Genomic DNA, 19,736 nt, shown 5'->3' with positions numbered 1-19,736 from the left:
TTTTGATCAATATACCTATTATATGGCAATAGATGACTGGACAACATAGCCTTTCTTATTGCTGAGACATCATTCAACATTGGAAAGATACATTTAAATATACATTTATACACACACACATACACACACACACACTTATATTGTTATATATCAACTCAGTTTACTACTAGGCAGTCACCACACACACAAAAAACATTTTGCAGACAATGGACAATTAACATAACAACTAAGATAATTCTGCAAAAGAACAAAAATACAATTTGATTGTATTTTTGTAATATGGGTAGTATAGTAAATATTTCCAGCTATGCTAGTCCACTAGGTCTAAGTTGCAAACTTTTAATATTTTTCAAAAGTTTTAAAGCAGTGGTCCCCAACCCCCGGTCCGCGGACCGGTGCCGGGCCGTGGAGTACCTGGCACCGGGCCGCGCAGCGGCCGGGGGACATGAACGCTGCAGCGCAAAGGCTCCTGGGCCGTGCGCAAAAGCTCCTGGGCCGTGCGCAATGGGCCGTGCGCAAAAGCTCCTGGGCCGTGCCCCCACCCCTGCGTGCGCTCAGCGGGCCGCGGCGATAAAAAGGTTGGGGACCACTGTTTTAAAGGACTTTTTGCACAGTGCTTTATGATATCAAACATCGGTTGAGTAAGTTGGAGGATATTGTAAAATACTTTGATTGTTCTAAAATATCATTTCAGATTTTCTTTCTGAATCATTGATATAAGACAGAATCTTACTAGTTTAACTTCCAAAATAAATATTCAGATCATAGTACAAAATCAAGCGATTTCTGAAAAACAAAAAATAGATGACAAAAAAGCATATCTTAATTGCCTAATCTGGGACAAATGGTGTTTACATTATATCATACGGTGGTATTATTATTATTATTATTATTATTATTATTATTATTATTATTATTATTATTATTATTATATTTATTTATAACTCAAAGGGCCTTATATAATGTTCCTGCCTAGTTTCCAAGCAAAAAACCTGTGAAGTGGATTGGTATGAGACAGAGAGTGACTAACCCAAAATCACCCAGCTAGATTTCAGGCTGAAGAGAGAATTTGAGCTCACTATTTCTAATCCAGCACCTTAACTAATACACTGAAGTAGCTCTTTCAAACTTCACATAATTTGTAAACTATGTTAAAATTTAGTGTTTATATCCTATACTCTAAAATTTTTTATCAGATGCTTTTTTTTCCTTCCGTTCAACCGTTCTCAAAGATTACTTGGACAAATCTCTTTAATTTTCTTGGCAAGGTTTTTCAGAAATGGTTTGCCATTGCCTCCTTCCTATGGCTGAAGACAAAAATAACTGGCCCAAATCAACCAGCTGGCTATGTGCTTAAGACATCTCCAGGTTTCTACCCTAATGCCATAACCACTATATCAAACTGGCCCTCAAGCTGGCATCTCCTGGTACCACAATGTCAATAAATTGTACATTTTAGTTTTCGACAACTGTAATATCTGGCATGTTGGGAACCATCAAGAAAGAAACAGAAGGTTTAATAATCGCTGCTCAAGAACAAACACTATAAACTAATGCCATGAAAGCAAAGATACAAAAATCCATATTACAAAAATAATTTTAATTAGCAATTTTATGATGTTTGTGTGTCTATATTTTTCTTGACTGTACACCGCCTTGAGTACTACGGGAGAAAGGCGGTATAGAAATATAATAAATAAATAAATAATAAAATAAATACCTAGGACGCTGGCAGCAACCAGTATCAACTATTAGCACCAGTCAATGGTATTTGTGATGCATTTTTGAATGTTCAGTTGACTGAGTTTCATGTTTAATGAATAAAGTAAATAAAATAATAATAATAATAATAATAATAATAATAATAATAATAATAATAATAATAATAATAATAATAATAATAATAACCGTCTTTTAAGAAAATGGGGGAGACAAACGAAACAAGGGACAGGCGAATCTGAGGACCACAGCAGGTGCCATTATAAGAGGGGATTCGGTTGCCAAACGCGCGGACAAACGAGTCTCTGGTGGTTTTTTTTTGTTTGTTTGTTTGTTTTCGTGTTTTTTGGAGCGCATGCGTCTGTGCATGCGCGTATGCGTCGCGATTATGACGTAGACGGAAATGGGCGAGGCCGTTTGGAATTTTTAGCGCGAGCGCGGAGCGTTGGGTTTCCTTCTCGGAAGCTTGGCGCGCTCCTCAGAGGAGGAGGAAGAGGAGGTGGTGGGGGCTGAGGAGAAAAAAAACAACAACAACCCGGGATTGCTGAGTCTGGGAACTCACGGAGAATCCGAAATTTTCTTCTTTCGCGATTCCGAGGGGATTGGGACGGAGGAAGAGTTTAAGAGAGGTAGGAGAATCCCCCGAAGTTTTTCCGAGAGGAAAGGGAGGTGGTTGGTGGAACCACCTCCCTTTCCTGTTGAGGAAAGGGTGCAAACACCCCGCCAGATGCTCTTTGAAGAAGGTATTGTCGGTCGCTGTGGTTGTGAAGGGCAGCGGAGCAGGTTGGCGAAGGGTGGTGCTGTGATTAAATTAGGACGACCCTGCTGCCTCAAATTTTAGGCTTCTTTGCTAGCATTTTAAAGGCGACATTAATACATTTGGGGTGTGTGTGTACATAGAGAGAGAGAGAATTTCATTTATCTAATGTGTGCCACTGTGTTCACAGAAAAAAGTGACAATAATGGTTACCTTATCTTATTTAACATGACAGTCTGGACCTCTTCAGTGTGTAAGAAAGCATGCTTTTTCTTTTAGCCAAGGTAATTTCTTTTGATATGGGAGAACTTGCCTTTTCAGCAACCTCAAATAGAAAGGATATTCTCAAAGTCCTTGAATACACTTGCAACTTTCAAAGAAAGATATTAATGTAGCTGGGAAAAAGTAACCCAACCCATAAATTTGTCACTTGTGAAATGTTATCTAGAATCAATGTTTTCCATCGTTCAAACTTCCCATGCAATCAATGTATTTTACTGACTGATAATTTACTTATTGACTTATCACATATATTGAATGTATGTATTATTCATTTCTGTACTTTATAAAAAGACTTGCTGCCATCCCCCCTCCTCCCCCTCCCCCCAGAAACGTGTTTTCTGTCCAAAATTCAGGATATTGGTCTTTAGCTCCATTTAGCTCCATGCATACTTGTTTTTGTGAGTTTTGAGGCAACACCCAGCTTCAAATCTCCCCTTGGCCAAGGAAACCCATAAATGGCTTTGGGTCAATAATTGCCTCATTCCAACCTTTCTCTCAGGGTTGTTGTGAGGTAAAAATTGGTGCTAGTAGTAGTGGTGTACCCTTGAACTCCTAGAGGAAAAAAAAAGGACAAAATAAATGAGACTGCAGCTTGTTCACCCCTACCTATGTAAATAATGCCACTCTAAGAAGATGTGTATTCAGTTCCCTTTGTCTCAAGTACAGCTACTATCAGGTTGGCTCCAGATGACAGGAACTTTTTTTTTTTTAATTTGATTTATATGCCGCCCTTCTCCGAAGACTCAGGGCGGCTTACAATGCGTTAAGCAATAGCCTTCATACTTTTGTATATTTATACAAAGTCAGCTTATTGCCCCCACAAACTGGGTCCTCAATTACCTACCTTAGAAAGGATGGAAGGCTGAGTCAACCTTGAGCCTTAGAGAGATTCGAACCAGCAGTAATTGCAGGCAGCTGTGTTAATAACAGGGTGCTTAGACCACTGTGCTATCAAGGCTCTTCAAAAACTTACTCCAGCTTTAGGAATTCAATTTATAACGTAAGTTGTATTATCTCTGTTTTCCCTTGTGTGTTAGATCTTTTCAATTTGGTGTCATTCAGACCGCTGGATGTCACCTTTCACTATTCCCAGTTAATTGCCAAATGGCTAGGATGAAGTGATGTTTGTCCAATACTTCAACAAAAGGAGGTCAGACTGTTGAAAGTTACTATTGGGATATTGTACCTAGCAGAATTTCTTTCTTATGTTTTGCAGATGGCAGCATTTGCTTGACTTTGTGAAGGCTTAGAAGCTGATCTGCAGTTGTTCTAGTATTTGTATGGGAAGCTACTGGATAGTACTAGAGTTGTTGGTTAAATTGGAAAATCATTCTTGAAAGAGGCAATGGCCAACTACTTTTGAACTATTACTAAAAATACTGCATGGATTCATGTTCTGTAGTCATCAAGAGTTAAGCTCAATTGAAGGGTAACTTTGCTTTTGTGTAATGCCACAAATTGTACATGTAATTATCTTCCCAAAGAGATTTATAATCTAGATGTAGAATAATAGGAATATTAGAGGAAGAGAAGGCAAATTAAGAATGGCTAGTGGAAAATAGACATATTTCAGTTTTGCTTATTTATCTTTAATCACATTAGAGGTTAGAATTAAAGGAGATTAAGATTTCATGGAACATAGCTTTGAGAAGGGACTTGCAGAAAAAGGTGACTTAATAAAGATTCACATAATACAATGTGTCATGGATTAGCCAATCGTATTTTAATCAAGCCAATGCTTTCGTTTTGATAGTGTTGTGCAAACCCACAACATAATTTGAATTTGTTAAGTAAATCAAAATTAACCATGGGACAGTGTGAATATAGCAAGAGGCATTGGGAAGAATTAATTCTTTAGTATATTAGCATTAACGCTGATGGGTAGAATTATCTGAGAAAGCAGAAAAGTTTCAAAAGTTTAGGACTAATGTATTAGGATTGGAGAAACAAATGTTCCTTTTTCATTTGATGTGTTATCAATGAAAAAGTGGATTTTTTTTCTCTGGGAGTGTTGGATAAAATTGGGTTTTTTTCAAGGGGAATAAATAATTTATTGAGTGAATGATTTCCTCATTCTTTATTTAACTCTCATAAATTAGAATACACAGTTCTTGTATATTGGAATTCAGTTTTATATGCATTAGAATTTTGTAAAATAATTCAAACTTTAAAAAGTAACCCATGGTCATAGAGTAAGTTGTGGTTCTGGAAAAATCTATAGGCCACACCCCATAAGTGAATTAGTTATGTGGGCTAGAGTGGCAGTCTCCAACCTTTCCGGTTCGGCGAACTGGTGATGGCAACAGTGAGGGAGAGGGGATGGTTTCACACACGCACATCCTACTTTCACAAATACACCTTCACATACGCACATTCACCCACCACTTCCACAACCCAGTTCCAAAAGGGCTGAAGACCATGTCTTGGGGACCCCTGGGCTAGAGTACAAAGAAAGCCATAGAACTAACTTTAGTATAGGTAGAATCCAATGACCATTGCATTTTTGTTACCCAATAAACTTACACCCTTTAATATTGTAATGGTATGTAGGAAAGATCCTGGAAACTTGGGCAAAGAGATGCTGCCTATAGAATGATTGAATAACTCACAGCTGGATAGCGGACAGAGCAAGAGGCTCTGAAGAGAACCCTCCCTAGCTTCTTGGGCTGTAAAGACAGTGGGTGGTTTATACTTTCAGACTTGCAAGATTTTGTTAATACAATATAATACCTTGCAATAAAGTAGAATTGGTTTACTGTATCTGGTCATGTTTCCTGCCTGGTCTACCTGGAAAAATGGACAAATATTTTTGGGAGATTTCCATCACAGTGTCTTGGCATACGTTGGCAGGACAGGAAGTCCAAGGATCAGGAGAGGAACTTTGGAGACAGGTATTGCTGCACTAAATGTGCAATTTTCTTAAGATTCTTCTCAGTGCTGAGACCCTCCTGTCTACATCTGATAAGAAATAGTCAGGAAAGTTGGCTTGGCAGATAATCATAGTACATGTTACAATAGACAAATACAGGTATTTCTTTAATCTTTTAAAATTTATCTACAGTATATACAAATTCACTTTCATGAATCAATTATTTGGACATGGATAAAATCTTCCATCTGTCAACGGGACAGAAAAGTATATCAAAGAAAGACTTCTCATTTTAGCAGCCCAAGAAGCTGTTTAGGAAATGCAATAATGACAGGAAGGTAACTAAGAAGAAAGTTAAATATGAAGAGGGAGCCGAGAGTGAAATTAAATTATACCCCCAATTTAAAGTTGGTTTACATAAACTCTGATTTTGGATATTTACCCCAAAATGTTTCAGGTATTTGTGCTGTCTTTTCCTCTCAGTATGAGGTTGAAGGAACAACAGTAGAACAGCATCAGAAATGGCAGAGCAAATGAAGAATTGCTGGAAGAGGAGAAATTTAGAACATGGTGATTGGTGAGGGAGAGGCTAGCGAAAAGGTTTAGTGATGAAGTAACTTGAAATGGTCTCTGAATAAATAGAACTTAAGAGAGGGCTACTTATATTATGGACTATTCTTTAGGTTGTAGTTTTTTTCAGTTTAAAAAAAAGAGAAGAAGGAATATACTATAGTGAGGAAAATCTCTAGCCAGACCCATTGTGTCTACGTGAACTAATAACAGGCTGAAGTACAAGCAACAGGATTAGTACAGAATATTTTAAAGGGAGAATTTAATTCCAACCCTCTACTTCAGATTTGTAGTTCTGTTACAAAAGTATTCCTATTAACTCAACTGCTTCTTTTAAATACCTCTTTTAATGCCTTGTAAATTATTATTTTACTCCAGGTGAGTCCGGTGATCACTTTATTATCCAAAAATGCTTGTTGAACCATTTTTATAATATTTTATAAAATATTTTGGTCAGACCTGCTAGAATATTTTGGTGAGATTTACTCCATTGTATGTAGAACAGAACCAGCTTCATAACCACATTTGAAGCCTTACTCTTAGTCTGATGCCCTGACCATTATAGAAATGTAGTTTGTATCTTTAAAATAAAATATTATACACAGTTACCGTTTCCATGTTGGATAAGAGAGCATATAACATACTCTGTAACATTTATCCTTAAGTAAAAGTAAAGTTTAAAAAGTCCCTGCGGATTTTACTCTACTAGACATTGCCAACTATGGGGGGGGGGGGCTCATCTGTTTCCAGACCATTGAACCAACTCTCCGCTCCTTCTCCCGGGCGACTCACAGGTAGCAAGAAAACACAACGGGACACATGCAGGTTTTTCAGTGAAGTTGGTTTAATGCTTAGCAGGAGCTCCGGAACAACGCTGAGCACTATAGTAGTTTAAAGTTAGCACTACGAACAGCAGCTACATAGCGCCCTTTATGCATTTGCTCCACCCCTTCCTAATTTACTGGTTGGAGAGCATTCAGCTGTGACAGGCCATCACGCATGCCTCTCTTCCAGGCGCCTCGTTCCTGGGAGCGCCCCTGTCACCACCCCTCCTCCGCCGTTCCCTAGCCCGCCGCCCCAGCCGCAAAACCCCGGTGCCACCACCACCACTTGTGAGTTTCTGTGTTCAGCATCTGGATGCAGTCCTGTGTCCTTGTTTGCTTAGCTTGCTGGGCACAGTCTTGCAGTATCAGGTACGTGTGCCCGTTCTCTTTCTCCTCCTCCCCATCCCATTATTGTCGAATGGAGGCTTGGGCTCGACACCAACACTGTCCAAAGACATTTCCACAGTCATGTGGCCAATGTGACATCACGGAGCACTGTTACCTTCCCACCAGAGTGGTACCTATTTATTTCACATTTGCATGCTTTCAAACTGCTAGTTGTCAAGAGCTGGAGCAAGGATGAGCTCACCTCGTCACTTGGCACTCAGGTCTCGAATCTGGGCTGTTAGCTTTCCAGCCAATAAGTCCAGTGTCTCAACTACTGATTCACCATGCTGCCCATTACCCTTAAATAATCCCCACTATTTTCAGTACAATTTATCGCCAAAAAGCATATATTATTACTTCTTCTTTTTTTAAATACCTTATGATGGATTATGTAAGCAAGAAACTGGTGGAATAAATCAATACTTTGAAACTTTTATATTCTCCAACTTGTGTTCCATTTATTGCTTGTTCAATTTATACTTCTGCTGACAATTGTTCTTTGAGTGCTTCTAGAAACTAACAAATCATATTTGTCAGTTTCATTTGAATGTCACGTGTCTTATCAGGAATCACTAAGGAACTTCATGACTGCTATTGAGGGATTCTGGACACCTGCAGCAGATAGATGAAATCCATGTTACCTGAAATACTCTTCAAATGGCCAGGATTTGGAGATAGCAGACCACAGGGCATTGATTTTGTCAGATGGAAATCTAGTGCTAATTGAAAAGCATGATTGTTACTAAAGCTTTTAGTTGATAAGGGTTTTTTAAAGGACAAAATAAAGAGAATCTTACTGCAAAAAGAACTGAAAACATCAGAATTATTAATATCAAATTAAAGATTGTTTCCAGAATTGTAAGCTAGAAATAAAGAAGCATTTGTTTGGGCCATAATAGCAGTAGAAGTCTCTCAGACTGTAATGTTTCTAAATATGCTACTACTTACTTTATTCCTTCTATTTAGCCATTTACGTGCATCTAAGGAAGAAATAAACAAAGCAGACAGATGCATAGCTAATAGGCTTTATAGATTTGGCTATTTATATTAGCTCTATGAATTTCATAGTTTTGTTAAATATATTTACTTACATTCATACAAGTTAAGGTGAAAAATGTAAGGATGCTTATTACATTTTATTGGTTTTTTTGTTTTATTTTTACTTATGGTCACTGGCTGTAACAGTGTATCCCTCTAATATGCTATTACGTTGTATGAAAAAATGGTTTAAACTCAATATATGTCATGATCTATATTATTTCAGTTAGGTTAAATATGAGGAATAGTTTGTGACCATGCTTATATTCAGTTTTTATGACTGATGAACTTGAAGGAAAACTTGATGCTTTCTGGGTTAGGCTATAAAGGAAGGTATTGCATAATCTTACTGATTGCACTTCCTACTTTCAGACATGCCGGTAGCTCTTGACTGTTCAGGTGCTGAGTCTCAATTGAGCCATATTCCTCTGCCAGTGCCCGCCTTCTTCAAGGAAGCAGAATGCAGTTTTTCCATCAAAAAGACCCGCCAGCCACTCAGCTATACCCTTCCTCCACGGCCACGCCACAAGAATACATTAACTGTGAGCCGAATTTTCTCTGACCGCCGTGTGCAGCCTTGGACCAAGCTCCAGCCACGTAGTGTTTCCTTCCATGGCTTGCACAAGCAGGAATCGCCTCTACATAGTAATCTGTATGATGCCTCTAAAAGAGAGTTGTTTTTCAGGCAATGTTTTCAGAAACTCAGTTGTTTGGGACGGGGATCTTTTGGGGAAGTATATAAGGTAAGGGGTCATCAAGTAATAATTAGTGGTTGGTAAGATTATAGAAATTAATGGAGACTATATTAATGGATTGTAGTTGGGACAGCTAAATGGAAATTCCACATTCTGCAGGCCTATGTGGTGACTTGAAAAAAAGTATTGGGATCATATTCCACTTGCAAACCTCTTTGAAGCATGTGGCAGACAACCCGAAGAAACAAATTGAAGTTTTGTTTAGGCAGCAGATAATTTCTTATATTTAAGTGTAACTTGTTTGAAAATACCTGTTGGAGAAATTTTTGCATTTCAGATGACAGTATTTTAAATATTTGTGATTTAATTTTGGCTGCCTTAGTAATTACAATAAATGTAACATTTATTTGCAGTCTAATTACACGATATAAACACTACTCCCTGACAGAGAAACTTAATATTCTTGGCATAAAATGGTACCACTCATTTGGATGTTGTGGTTATCAAGTAGGATTCCTAATTTAAAGCATTTATGTGGACTGGCCAGGTTCCTCACTCTTCTCTCTTATAGGTACGGTCTCGTGAAGATGGTCAGTTGTATGCAGTAAAGCGTTCTGTGGAGCCTTTCCGGGGTGAGGGTGACAGGCAGCGCAAATTGGCTGAAGTGCGCAAGCATGAGCATGTGGGGCACCATCCCAATTGTGTGAGCTTTGTACAGGCTTGGGAGGAGCGTGGTCAACTCTACATCCAGACAGAGTTATGCCCGGGCACCCTGTTGCAGTACTGTGAGGAACATGGCCCTCTGTCCGAATGGCAAGTTCAGACCTTTCTATGGGATATGCTTCAAGGACTGTGCCATTTACATGGTCGTAACCTTCTACACATGGATATCAAGCCAGCTAACATCTTTCTATCATCTACCAATGTCTGCAAGTTGGGTGACTTTGGGCTAATGCTGGAGTTGGACTCTGGGGATCTGAAAGATGCTCAAGAAGGGGATCCACGCTACATGGCCCCGGAACTGCTCCGTGGAGAATATACCAAGGCTGCTGATGTCTTCAGGTGCGGGATGTGATGAGAAGATGGGAACTAGATTTTCTGATGCTAGGAATGGCTACTCTTGCATAGTGTTTGCGCCTTTGCCTCAAATGTTGCTAACCATGGGTATTAAAAATCAGTGATATGGTTTAATAGTGCTGCCTGCTTCAGTTGCTTGATCTATGTCTTTCTGTCTTCCCAGTCTTGGCATAACTATTCTGGAAATTGCCTGTAATATGGAGCTCCCCAATGGAGGTCAAGGCTGGCAGCAACTTCGACAGGGTTATTTGCCCCCTGAATTCACTGCAGGTGAGCAGCAGCAAAGGGGACATCTGTGTGTGTAATAGCTACAGTGCAAGAATTCTGCTGACAATCTTCTTAAGAACCTGGCAAACTGAAAAACAGAATGATCAAGTGAAGAAGCTGCTAAAATAAAAAAAAAATCAGTATGCCACACAATTAAAGATAGGTGACTGAATCTTCCTATCCACTTCAGGTCTCTCGGTTGAGCTGCAAAAACTTCTAGTTGCCATGTTGGAACCCAATCATCTTCTCCGGCCCTCAGTGGAGATGTTGCTTAATTCTAGTCTCATGCAGAAAACAGAGAGGTGGCGAAAACTCGTGTTGTTAGCGCACTCTGGGATCCAGCAGGGTATCTCTATGTACAAGGTAAGCATGAATTTAGCCAGATATTATCTTGGTCCAAATTCTACAGCAATCTTTAACCACATACTCTTTGGTGACTTCTCATTTCTATGTATGTTTGCTTCAAAATTGGTTAAACATCCTTTTTAAAATAAATACTCCATAGGGCTGCCAGAACACTCTTCCTTATAACTATGGTCATGACTTCTACACTTGTTACTTTTGCCTGTGATTGAATGAAACTGATCTGGTTCTATTTCTCCTTGAATTCTTGGATTTCTTTGGTACTTATTAGTACAAAACTCACTGATTTATATCAAATGTTTATTATCATTTAATGCTAGAATCCTTTCTAGATTCAATTTTACTGTCAAATTTAGGTGATGCTGTATTTCATGGTTGTTTTTTGCACAGTGTGCCTGCTGATCTCTTTCTCAGAGTTTGATCTTTTCCTTTTGCTCATTCCAGACTCTCCTCAGGTTCATGCAATGGCTTTGGGGAGCTCTGTGCGGTCCAGCTCAGTGGTTGCTCTTTTGGCATAAGACTGTTCCAGTCACACCACCACATTCACCCTTTCTTCTTCCCCTGGAAAACAGCAATCTCTCTAGTGACTGGGGTGAAGAAGAAGAGGGTGATAAAGAGAGCGTTGGCGAGGATGTACTTGAGCTTTCAGAGATAAGTAAACGACATAATCACACTTGCCCTGTGGAGCTGCAGTCCTTGGATAGGTAAGTTAGAGATAGGCATATACCCTTTTCTACCTATCTCAAAATGTGGCAGAAGTAGAAAGTGAACATGAACAAGTGGCCTGCATCAGAATATATTAAAAATAGTGGTAGACAAATCCTAGTGTTTAAGGTCAGTGTAGTGCTTGCCTAATTTGAAAAACAAATAAGCTCAAATCTCAAAATCCATTGGAAAAAATCCTTTTTGATACTGGAATTGATGAATTAGTAACATTTACTCATCCTTTTTTAGAACTTAATTCCCTAACACTTCAACTGCATGCCTTAACCTTATCTCTGGTTTTAGCAGTCTCTGAAACCCAAAATAGAGGACAGTGATTAGGCTTGTTAAAAGCACTTGAAGAAGCATTTTGCAAAGAGCCCTACCCAATTTACTGCTTGGAGCATAAGTGACAATCAAGGAAGAGCTTCAAACTGATAGTACCAAGTCTTTGAGAGAGAAACTGCCTCACTAGTCCAAGCAGTAATATCGTCCAATGCTTTTTATAGTAGTCATAATGATTCTCCAAAACACCAACCCAAGCCTGAAGACATTAGTAAACTTATCTAATTCTGTTTTTCATATGACAATGTATTGCTCTTCTGATATTTTCTCTAATTATGAAGAAATGTTTTTAGCTTATGAAATGCTGTCATCAATTATTGTTTAAGTATTTTAAAAAAATAATTGAAACTACTCGTTCAGCTTTTCAATAAAATTTCATCTTTTTTAATTGCTAAGGATAGCCAACTGCCCTATCAAAAAATAATTATCCCCTGATATTTCAAATTATTTCTGGCTAAGAATTCACTTTTGGGGGGGGAAATGGTTTGCTTTTTTCTTGAAGGACAGAACAGGCCTGTTATACACCTACAGCTTGTATGATGAATGAAAGGGAGAAAAGGAGCAAAGGACTAACACAGCCTACTTGTTCAAAGATGTTATGCATAATTTATTATATGTTGGTCTGAATTCTCCACCCATTCTCCAACATATCTTTGTCAGAGTTCTGCTAAGCCTGGTGGTAAAACCTCCTATTTACTTTTCTTCCAGACCACCTGGTTCCCCTCTGCTTACCATATGCCCATGTGCAGGAAGCACCTCCACGCCACGGCATCCCTCACCCCAACAGACTGGTTGCAGGAAAAACAGGTGAGATGTTATTGAAGCAATGACTATAAAGAAATATTTGTTTTCATGTGTGTATAACCAGATATAATCTGGTTTGTTTTGATTTACATGATTGTGCAAATGTAATATTCAGTAAAGTCCTATTACTTAAACCTAGGCTTATTGTGTCTAAAACCAGTCAGTAACTAAACTTCTGGAGACTTTTGCAGTCACCTGCAAACTGAAGTTACAAAATAATATTCAGAATGCTTGATGACTTAGCCAGGCAACAACTGTAGTACTGGCCTAATACTTTAGTTGCATGTTTTCAGCTCTTCAGTAAAAGATAAAAGTATTTTGGTATTTTGAACCTTTTTTTAAAAAAAATTGATTTATATGCCGCCCTTCTCTGGAGACTCAGGGCGGCTTACAATGTGCTCAGCAATAAGCAACCTTAAGACTTTCCCAAGACTCTTATACTGTGGAGAGGCCAAATGCTTTAGTTTCTTTCCTGCCAAGTTGTGACATTTTCCATAATTTCTTCCTTTTTAACTTTTTTTTTTATCATTCACAGGTCTTTTACATTCCAGGGAAGTCCCAACCTTAGTTGCATTAGTTTGAAGTCCCCATGCAACAGCCCCACTTCATCAAACATGTTACCTGCAAATACATTACAGCACACACCAACATATGATGAAACAGAAGATGAATGGGAATCGGTTTTACCTCAGTGCTCCACTTTTGAGCCAAAAAATTTGCTAAGCTTATTTGAGGATTATCTGGAAACTAAACAAAAATGTCAGAGCTGATGGGGGAACTATATTTATTTGCTGGCTTGCTTAGCGCCCCCCCCTTTTTTTTTGGAACTTTTTTTTTAAAAGCATACAAGCATATTTTTTAAAAAAAAATATGCTCAGGTACCAAGTTCAGACTAGCAAAGGAAAGGCAAATTTTTACAGATGCTTTGCTGTGTGTATATTTTATCTACTTGAATTATATATGACTGTTTTTCAATATAAGAATATTATTTTGCTGGCTATCAGAAAGCATTTTATAATCTGTCACCACTTAATGGAAAAGACATTCTACTTTCATACAAATTTGAGAATTGAATACCTTCTGTATGAATTTCTTTTTTAAGCTTTGTCCTTTTCTGTTTGTGTCTCAAAGATTTTTTCTTATTTGTGGAATTGGACTTAAATCTTTCATTCTGGGGATTTACAAATGTAGCTGTAAGTCGTGATATTAAAAACATTCAGAATTTCCAGTAACTGGTCTGTTTCCTTTTTAAAACTGTAAAAACTTTACTGACTGTAAAATAAAACTCCATTAAGAAAAAAAAAAGGCTTAAAGGAGATGTTATTTAAAGCCAAGTCTAATAGATGATGAGGGAAGCTATTTGAGTTTTTTGTTTAATGGAAGGAAATCTTGAAAATGCAAACCTTTAGAGAAGTGACTAAATCGTGCACATTATTATTAGCTGCCCATATTTATTTTGTCTCTCTTGGTTTCAGGATTTTCCAATCAGATTATATGAGATGCCCTATTCTTACTAGGTAGAGATAAAAGTGACTGGTGATTGATTAAAAATGTGCTTTTCTGGAAGTTTGTTCATTCTACTTTAATGAGCTTCACTTAGGATATAATTAGGATGCATGTATTCTCATTCTAGAATATCTAACTGGGGCCTTACTGATGAATGTATGTGCATCATTCAGTTAGTAAAAAAAATCTGTACAGTATCAACATGAAATTTGCCACCGGTTACCAATTCCTGTCCCACTTCTGCGGCATCTGTTCTGCCTCATAAAATGAGACTGCTTTGATTTTATGTAGGCAATATCTCACAACCAAAGCAGCTGGTTTTTCTGTTATAATTTCTCTTCTGCATATCTGCTGGTAGGAAAAATAGCAGCCAACCAAGGCACTACAGGAAGAAGTAGGAAGTGAGGAGGGACAATCTGATTGCAGGCAATGTTTCTCATCTATAGGCTGACTCTACATTGTATTATGTTGTAACCCAAATTGAAGTTAAAAAGTCACTGCAGAAGCTGACTTTTTTTCTTTGCTTCCTTTCTCTTAAATAGGCAATACATGTGAACTTCCAGATTGCCCTATGCTATTTAACCAGCAAAGGGGCAAAAAGTACACTGATGCCATCATTCTTTATTAGGACCTCGCGATGCACATGACCAAGATGGCGCCGCCTCCCTGAGCCCCGATACCGATGGGGGCGATTTCGGGCCATCTGAGGTCTTTGGGGGCTGGATGGATCGTCCTCCCCTGCCAACCCGGCTGTCTAAGCTTCCTGCCGGCCAGCTGAGAGCTTTTCCGCTCTCCGCAGTGCCATGGCTGGGACGGGGCTGGCATTTTTTCTATACCAGCATTTCTTCTGTGTCACGAGGGTGAGGAGGCCAACGGCGAGATTCGGGGCAGCAGCGGCGCCCGGATTGTGGCGGCCTGCTGTCTTTTCTCCTGTGGGCTGTGGTTGGGTGCTGCGGCGATGGCGGGGACCACGTCGGCTGCGGGGCGCTGGGGTCTCCTGGCACATTTGGAGCCTCCATGGCGAGATTGCAGCGCTCAGGGCAGCAGCAGAAGTGGCGGAGATGGAGGAGTCCTGCGCTGGCCATTGAGAAACATTTTGAAATCCAGTAGCAGCCTTGGCAGCCCTGGATAGATGCTGCTGGGATATCTTTCTATCTGTCTATAATTTACCATCACTGTACCTCCCGGACTGTCGCGGGATACTTGGTTTTACTGGAAGGGGCGGTTCCCAGAACCACCTGTGATCCATATAAAGACCAGTTGAAGTTTGGGGGGGGGGAATAAAAAAAAACGACCCTGAAAACTTGTAATGGTGAGCGGACGATTGTGGAATTGTAATCCCAGCCGCCTCATATCACACACACACACACGGTCTGGTCTTGAAGAGTCATCGATCACTGACCATCTGATTATCCCGCAGCAAATTACATCTTCCTTGTATTCCATTGCTAATCCATCTCATCTTCTCATAACATCACCACCAGCAGGATCCTATAGACCGGCCCTATACTCTGACAGAGAGTTAACAGCTAGGATACGGGTATTGCAGGAGTTGGTACATTGCTCTATTCACCAGAAAGATTGCAGCCTTTGTAAGAGGATGGCCTTGGACATTATTTCCTTGGTGTTCTTAAATAACATAAGACTCCTCCTACTGTTATGAAAGGACAATAGAGCTTATTCTACCATCATCTTGATCTACATCTTCCTTCTCTCCAGGACTTCAGAATTTATGTCATCTTCTTGGCCATTCTAAGATTACCTCCTGGTCACCGGATATACTCAGCGGCTGAGCTTCTTGCTCTGTGAGACTCCCCCCTCTCGTAGACCTGGCCCTCCACACTATCGAGGGCCTATCTTGATGACGGATTTTGGAATCCCGAGGTGGCATGTTGCAAAGAGGGGGTTGAGGGTCTTTTTATCTAATTTCCTATCCAAAATTTTAAAAATTTCTAAAAGGGGGGTAAGTGGGAGCGGGGTGGGTCATGACAGAGGGAGGGGTTAGATGATGATTTTTTTAAAGAGGAAGACAGATACAGCACAGAGTTATACCATAGGATGTACGGAGCTGGGAATGGAGGGGCTAAATACGTGTATGGAAAGGGGTTGCTCCATCAAGGTTGTGGTTGGGAGGGGCAGATATGGTGGGAGCAGGGGGCCACATCATATTAGGGAGATACGCACTCGCTGTCTTCAAGTGGTGGCACGCTCCGACCCCCAAGGCTCTTCTCATTCCCTGGGTTGCTCAGAATCTCAGGGCCTGAGCCTTAGGCTGATGTTATGCAATGTCAGGTCTACAACTAACAAAGCCCCCCTCATTTGTGAACTAATTCAGGAGGGGAAAGCAGACCTGGCGGGTATTACAGAGACCTGGTTGGGCCATGAAGGGGGGGTCCCCCTTGTAGAGATGTGCCCACCAGGTTTCCGCGCATTCCATCAGCCAAGGGCACAGGGTAGGGGTGGCAGTTATTACAAAGGAGAGTCTTGATCCTAGGGAGACCACTGTTCCTCAGACAGATGTGAGTCCCTCGTGAAATGGGGTCATGGGTTACAGATGGCCTGCTGATTACATACCTGGCTCCCTGACACGTAGCAGCAGCCCTGCCTGAGCTCCTCAACGTAATAGCCGGGGTGGCAGTTGAGACTCCTAGGCTTCTGGTCATGGGAGATTTCAACCTACCGTTCATCGGTGAAAAGTCTGAGGTAGCTCGGGAGTTCTTGGCTTCCATGACGGCCATGGACCTGACCCAGTTAGTTCATGGCCCTACTCACACAGAGGGACCCACTCTGGACTTGGTTTTTGTATCTGACCAGTGATTGAATGGTCTAGATATAGGGGATATAGTCATCAAACCCTTGTCATGGTCAGACCATTCTCTCCTTAGGCTTGACTTTCTGTCCGCTACACCCCACTGCAGGGAGGCGGAACCGATTAAGTGGTTCCACCCCAGGTGCCTGATGGATCCCGATAGATTCCAGATGGAGCTCGGGCCATTTCCTGAGACTCTCGCTCACAACTCGATTGAAGACCTGGCAGCAACCTGGGATAGGATGGCCGCTGGTGCTTTGGATCGGGTTGTGCCTTTGCAGCCTCTGACCCAGCGTCGAAGTCACTGGCTCCTTGGTTTTCCGAGGAGCTGAGGGAAATGAAGCGCCGGAAAAGACGCCTGGAGAGTAGTTGGAGAGCCAGTCGTTCTGAATCTGACCGAACACTGGTGAGGTCCTATATTAAGACCTACTTAGTGGCGATAGCAGCGGCAAAATATAACTATTTTTCCGCTATTATTGCATCGGCAGATAATCGCCCAGCCGCCTTGTTTAGGGTGACTCGCTCCCTCCTCCACCTGGGAGCACAGAAAGACCCCTTACAAGGTCGAGCTGAGGATTTTGCACAATATCTGCACAATAAAATCGCTCAAATTCGGGAAGGCTTGGACTCTGACTGGGTAGGTTCAGACGCAGTGATGGAGGCGGATCTTGAGGATATTATTTGGGATGAGTTTGACCCTGTGACCCCTGAAGATGTGGACAGGTTACTGGGGAAGTTGAACGCGACATGTTTATTGGACCATGTCCCTCTTGGTTGGTACTGGCTTCCCAAGAGGTTACACGAGGTTGGTTCCAGAGGATTATAAACGCTTCTCTGAGTGAGGGTTTCTTGCCTTCCGCCTTGAAAGAGGTTGTGGTGAAGCCCCTCCTCAAGAAGCCCTCTCTGGACCCAGCTGTTCTAGCAAACTACCGTCCTGTCTCCAACCTTCGCTTTGTGGCTAAGGTTGTTGAGAGTGTGGTGGCACAGCAACTCTCGCAGTATTTGGATGAAACTGTCTATCTAGATCCGTTCCAATCCGGCTTCAGGCCTGGTTACAGCACTGAAACGGCATTGGTCGCATTGGTTGATGATCTCTGGAGAGCTCAAGATAGGGGCTGCTCCTCTATCCTGGTTCTATTAGATCTCTCAGCGGCTTTTGACACTATCGACCATGGTATCTTGCTGCACTGACTGGAAGGGCTGGGAGTGAGAGGCACCGTTCTATGGTGGTTCTCCTCCTCTCTCTCCGACCGATTGCAGTCTGTTCGCAGGAGGGCAGAGGTCGACTTCAAGACACCTTACTTGTGGGATGCCGCAGGGGTCGGTCCTTTCACCTTTTCTGTTCAACATTTATGTGAAGCCACTGGGTGAGATCATCCGTGGTTTTGGGGTGCAGTGCCATCTTTACGCTGATGATACTCAGCTGTACATCTCCACCCCAGACCACCCAATGATGCCCTTGCAGTGATGTCCCAGTGCCTCGAGGCCGTGCGGATCTGGATGGGGAGAAGAAGGCTCCGACTCAACCCTTCCAAGACCGAGTGGCTGTGGCTGCCGGCATTCCGATATAGCCAGCTGATACCATCGTTGACTATTGGGGGTGAGACATTGGCCCCCACAGAGAGGCTCGCAACTTGGGTGTCCTCCTGGACACGCGGCTGTCTTTAAAAGAGCATATGACAGCCGTGGCCAGGAGAGCTTTCTATCAGGTTCGCCTGATTCGCCAGTTGCGACCCTTTCTGGATCGGGACTCCTTATGCACAGTCACTCATGCTCTTGTCACTTCTTGACTGGACTACTGTAATGCTTTCTACATGGGGCTCCCCTTGATGTGCACACGGAGGCTCCAACTGGTCCAGAATGCGGCCGCGCGGGTGATATTGGGAGCGACATGATGCTCACATGTAACACCTCTCCTACACGAGCTGCACTGGCTCCCAGTGGCCTTCCGAGTGCACTTCAAGGTGTTGGTTCTTACCTTTAAAGTGTTCCATGGCTTAGAACCTGGGTACCTACGAGACCACCTTCTGCAATCGATAACCTCCCACCAACCAGTACGCTCCCACAGAGTGGGCCTTCTCAGGATACCGTCACTAAAGCAATGTCGACTGGTGGTTCCCAGGGGGAGAGCCTTCTCTGTGGGGGCACCTACCCTTTGGAACAGGATACCCCCAGGAATATGAATGATCCCAGATCTTCGTACTTTCTGTCGTGCACTTAAGACCTTTCTGTTTCACCAAGCCGGGCTGGCATAAATTTTATCTAATTGTCTAAATTTTATTCTGAAGATCTTAACTTAACTGATGAGTCAAATTGGCTTAATAATTTTAATTTGCTTCTATTTCACATTTTTATATATATGTTATTTTGACTGTTCACCGCCCTGAATCCTTCGGGAGAAGGGTGGTATAAAAAATTAAATAAATAAATAAATAAATAAATAAATTATATGATTTCAGCCTGGCACTAACTTGGTAAAAATGATAAGATTAAATCATTGCTAGCTGAGCAGTCTAGCCTAGTCCTAGTATATAATTCTGACAAACCACCAGCATAGTGCTGCTGTATCCTTGTTTTTATGGATAACCAAGGTTCTGGTCAACCTTGCCTGGAAGCAGGCAAGGTTGACCAGAAAAGAAGGGACATGCCCAAATAGCAAGAAATAGGCAATAAGCACCTTGTAGTTTCCATCAGTGCTGACAACCTGATTTTAACCTCTAAA

The 19,736-nt window shown here is 41.3% G+C and overlaps 1 protein-coding gene across 2 annotated transcripts; it reads left to right on the top strand.

The window, feature by feature from the left end:
• The first annotated feature begins 2,060 nt into the window (after positions 1-2,060).
• On the top strand, positions 2,061-14,004 carry PKMYT1 (protein kinase, membrane associated tyrosine/threonine 1). 2 transcript variants are annotated; one of them, XM_034423420.3, is made up of 8 exons: positions 2,061-2,348; positions 8,819-9,189; positions 9,713-10,203; positions 10,382-10,488; positions 10,676-10,848; positions 11,293-11,552; positions 12,604-12,702; positions 13,235-14,004. In XM_034423420.3, exons 2-8 carry the CDS (start codon positions 8,821-8,823, stop codon positions 13,467-13,469), a joined length of 1,734 nt encoding a protein of 577 aa, XP_034279311.1. In that variant the 5' UTR covers positions 2,061-2,348; positions 8,819-8,820; the 3' UTR covers positions 13,470-14,004. The 2 variants fall into 2 exon arrangements, with proteins under 2 accessions (XP_034279311.1, XP_087748039.1); XM_087891913.1 differs by lacking the exon at positions 2,061-2,348 and having other exon boundaries at positions 8,704-9,189.
• The last annotated feature ends 5,732 nt before the right edge of the window (positions 14,005-19,736 follow it).

The sequence above is a fragment of the Pantherophis guttatus genome, chromosome 4 (assembly GCF_059756535.1).
Source record: "Pantherophis guttatus breed Tessera chromosome 4, ASM5975653v1, whole genome shotgun sequence".
Classification (NCBI taxonomy): Eukaryota; Metazoa; Chordata; class Lepidosauria; order Squamata; family Colubridae; genus Pantherophis; species Pantherophis guttatus.
Note: the sequence above shows the minus strand (reverse complement) of the source record. Positions and strands in the feature narration are given on the sequence as shown.

What these genes read in the sequence shown, in the direction of transcription:
- PKMYT1 (XM_034423420.3), top strand. Translation starts at nt 8,821, where the DNA reads ATGCCGGTAGCTCTTGACTGTTCAGGTGCTGAGTCTCAATTGAGCCAT. An exon ending in AGGGTATCTCTATGTACAAG is followed by an intron (nt 10,849 to 11,292) that starts GTAAGCATGAAT and finishes TGCTCATTCCAG; the next exon opens with ACTCTCCTCAGGTTCATGCA. An exon ending in GAGCTGCAGTCCTTGGATAG is followed by an intron (nt 11,553 to 12,603) that starts GTAAGTTAGAGA and finishes CTTTTCTTCCAG; the next exon opens with ACCACCTGGTTCCCCTCTGC.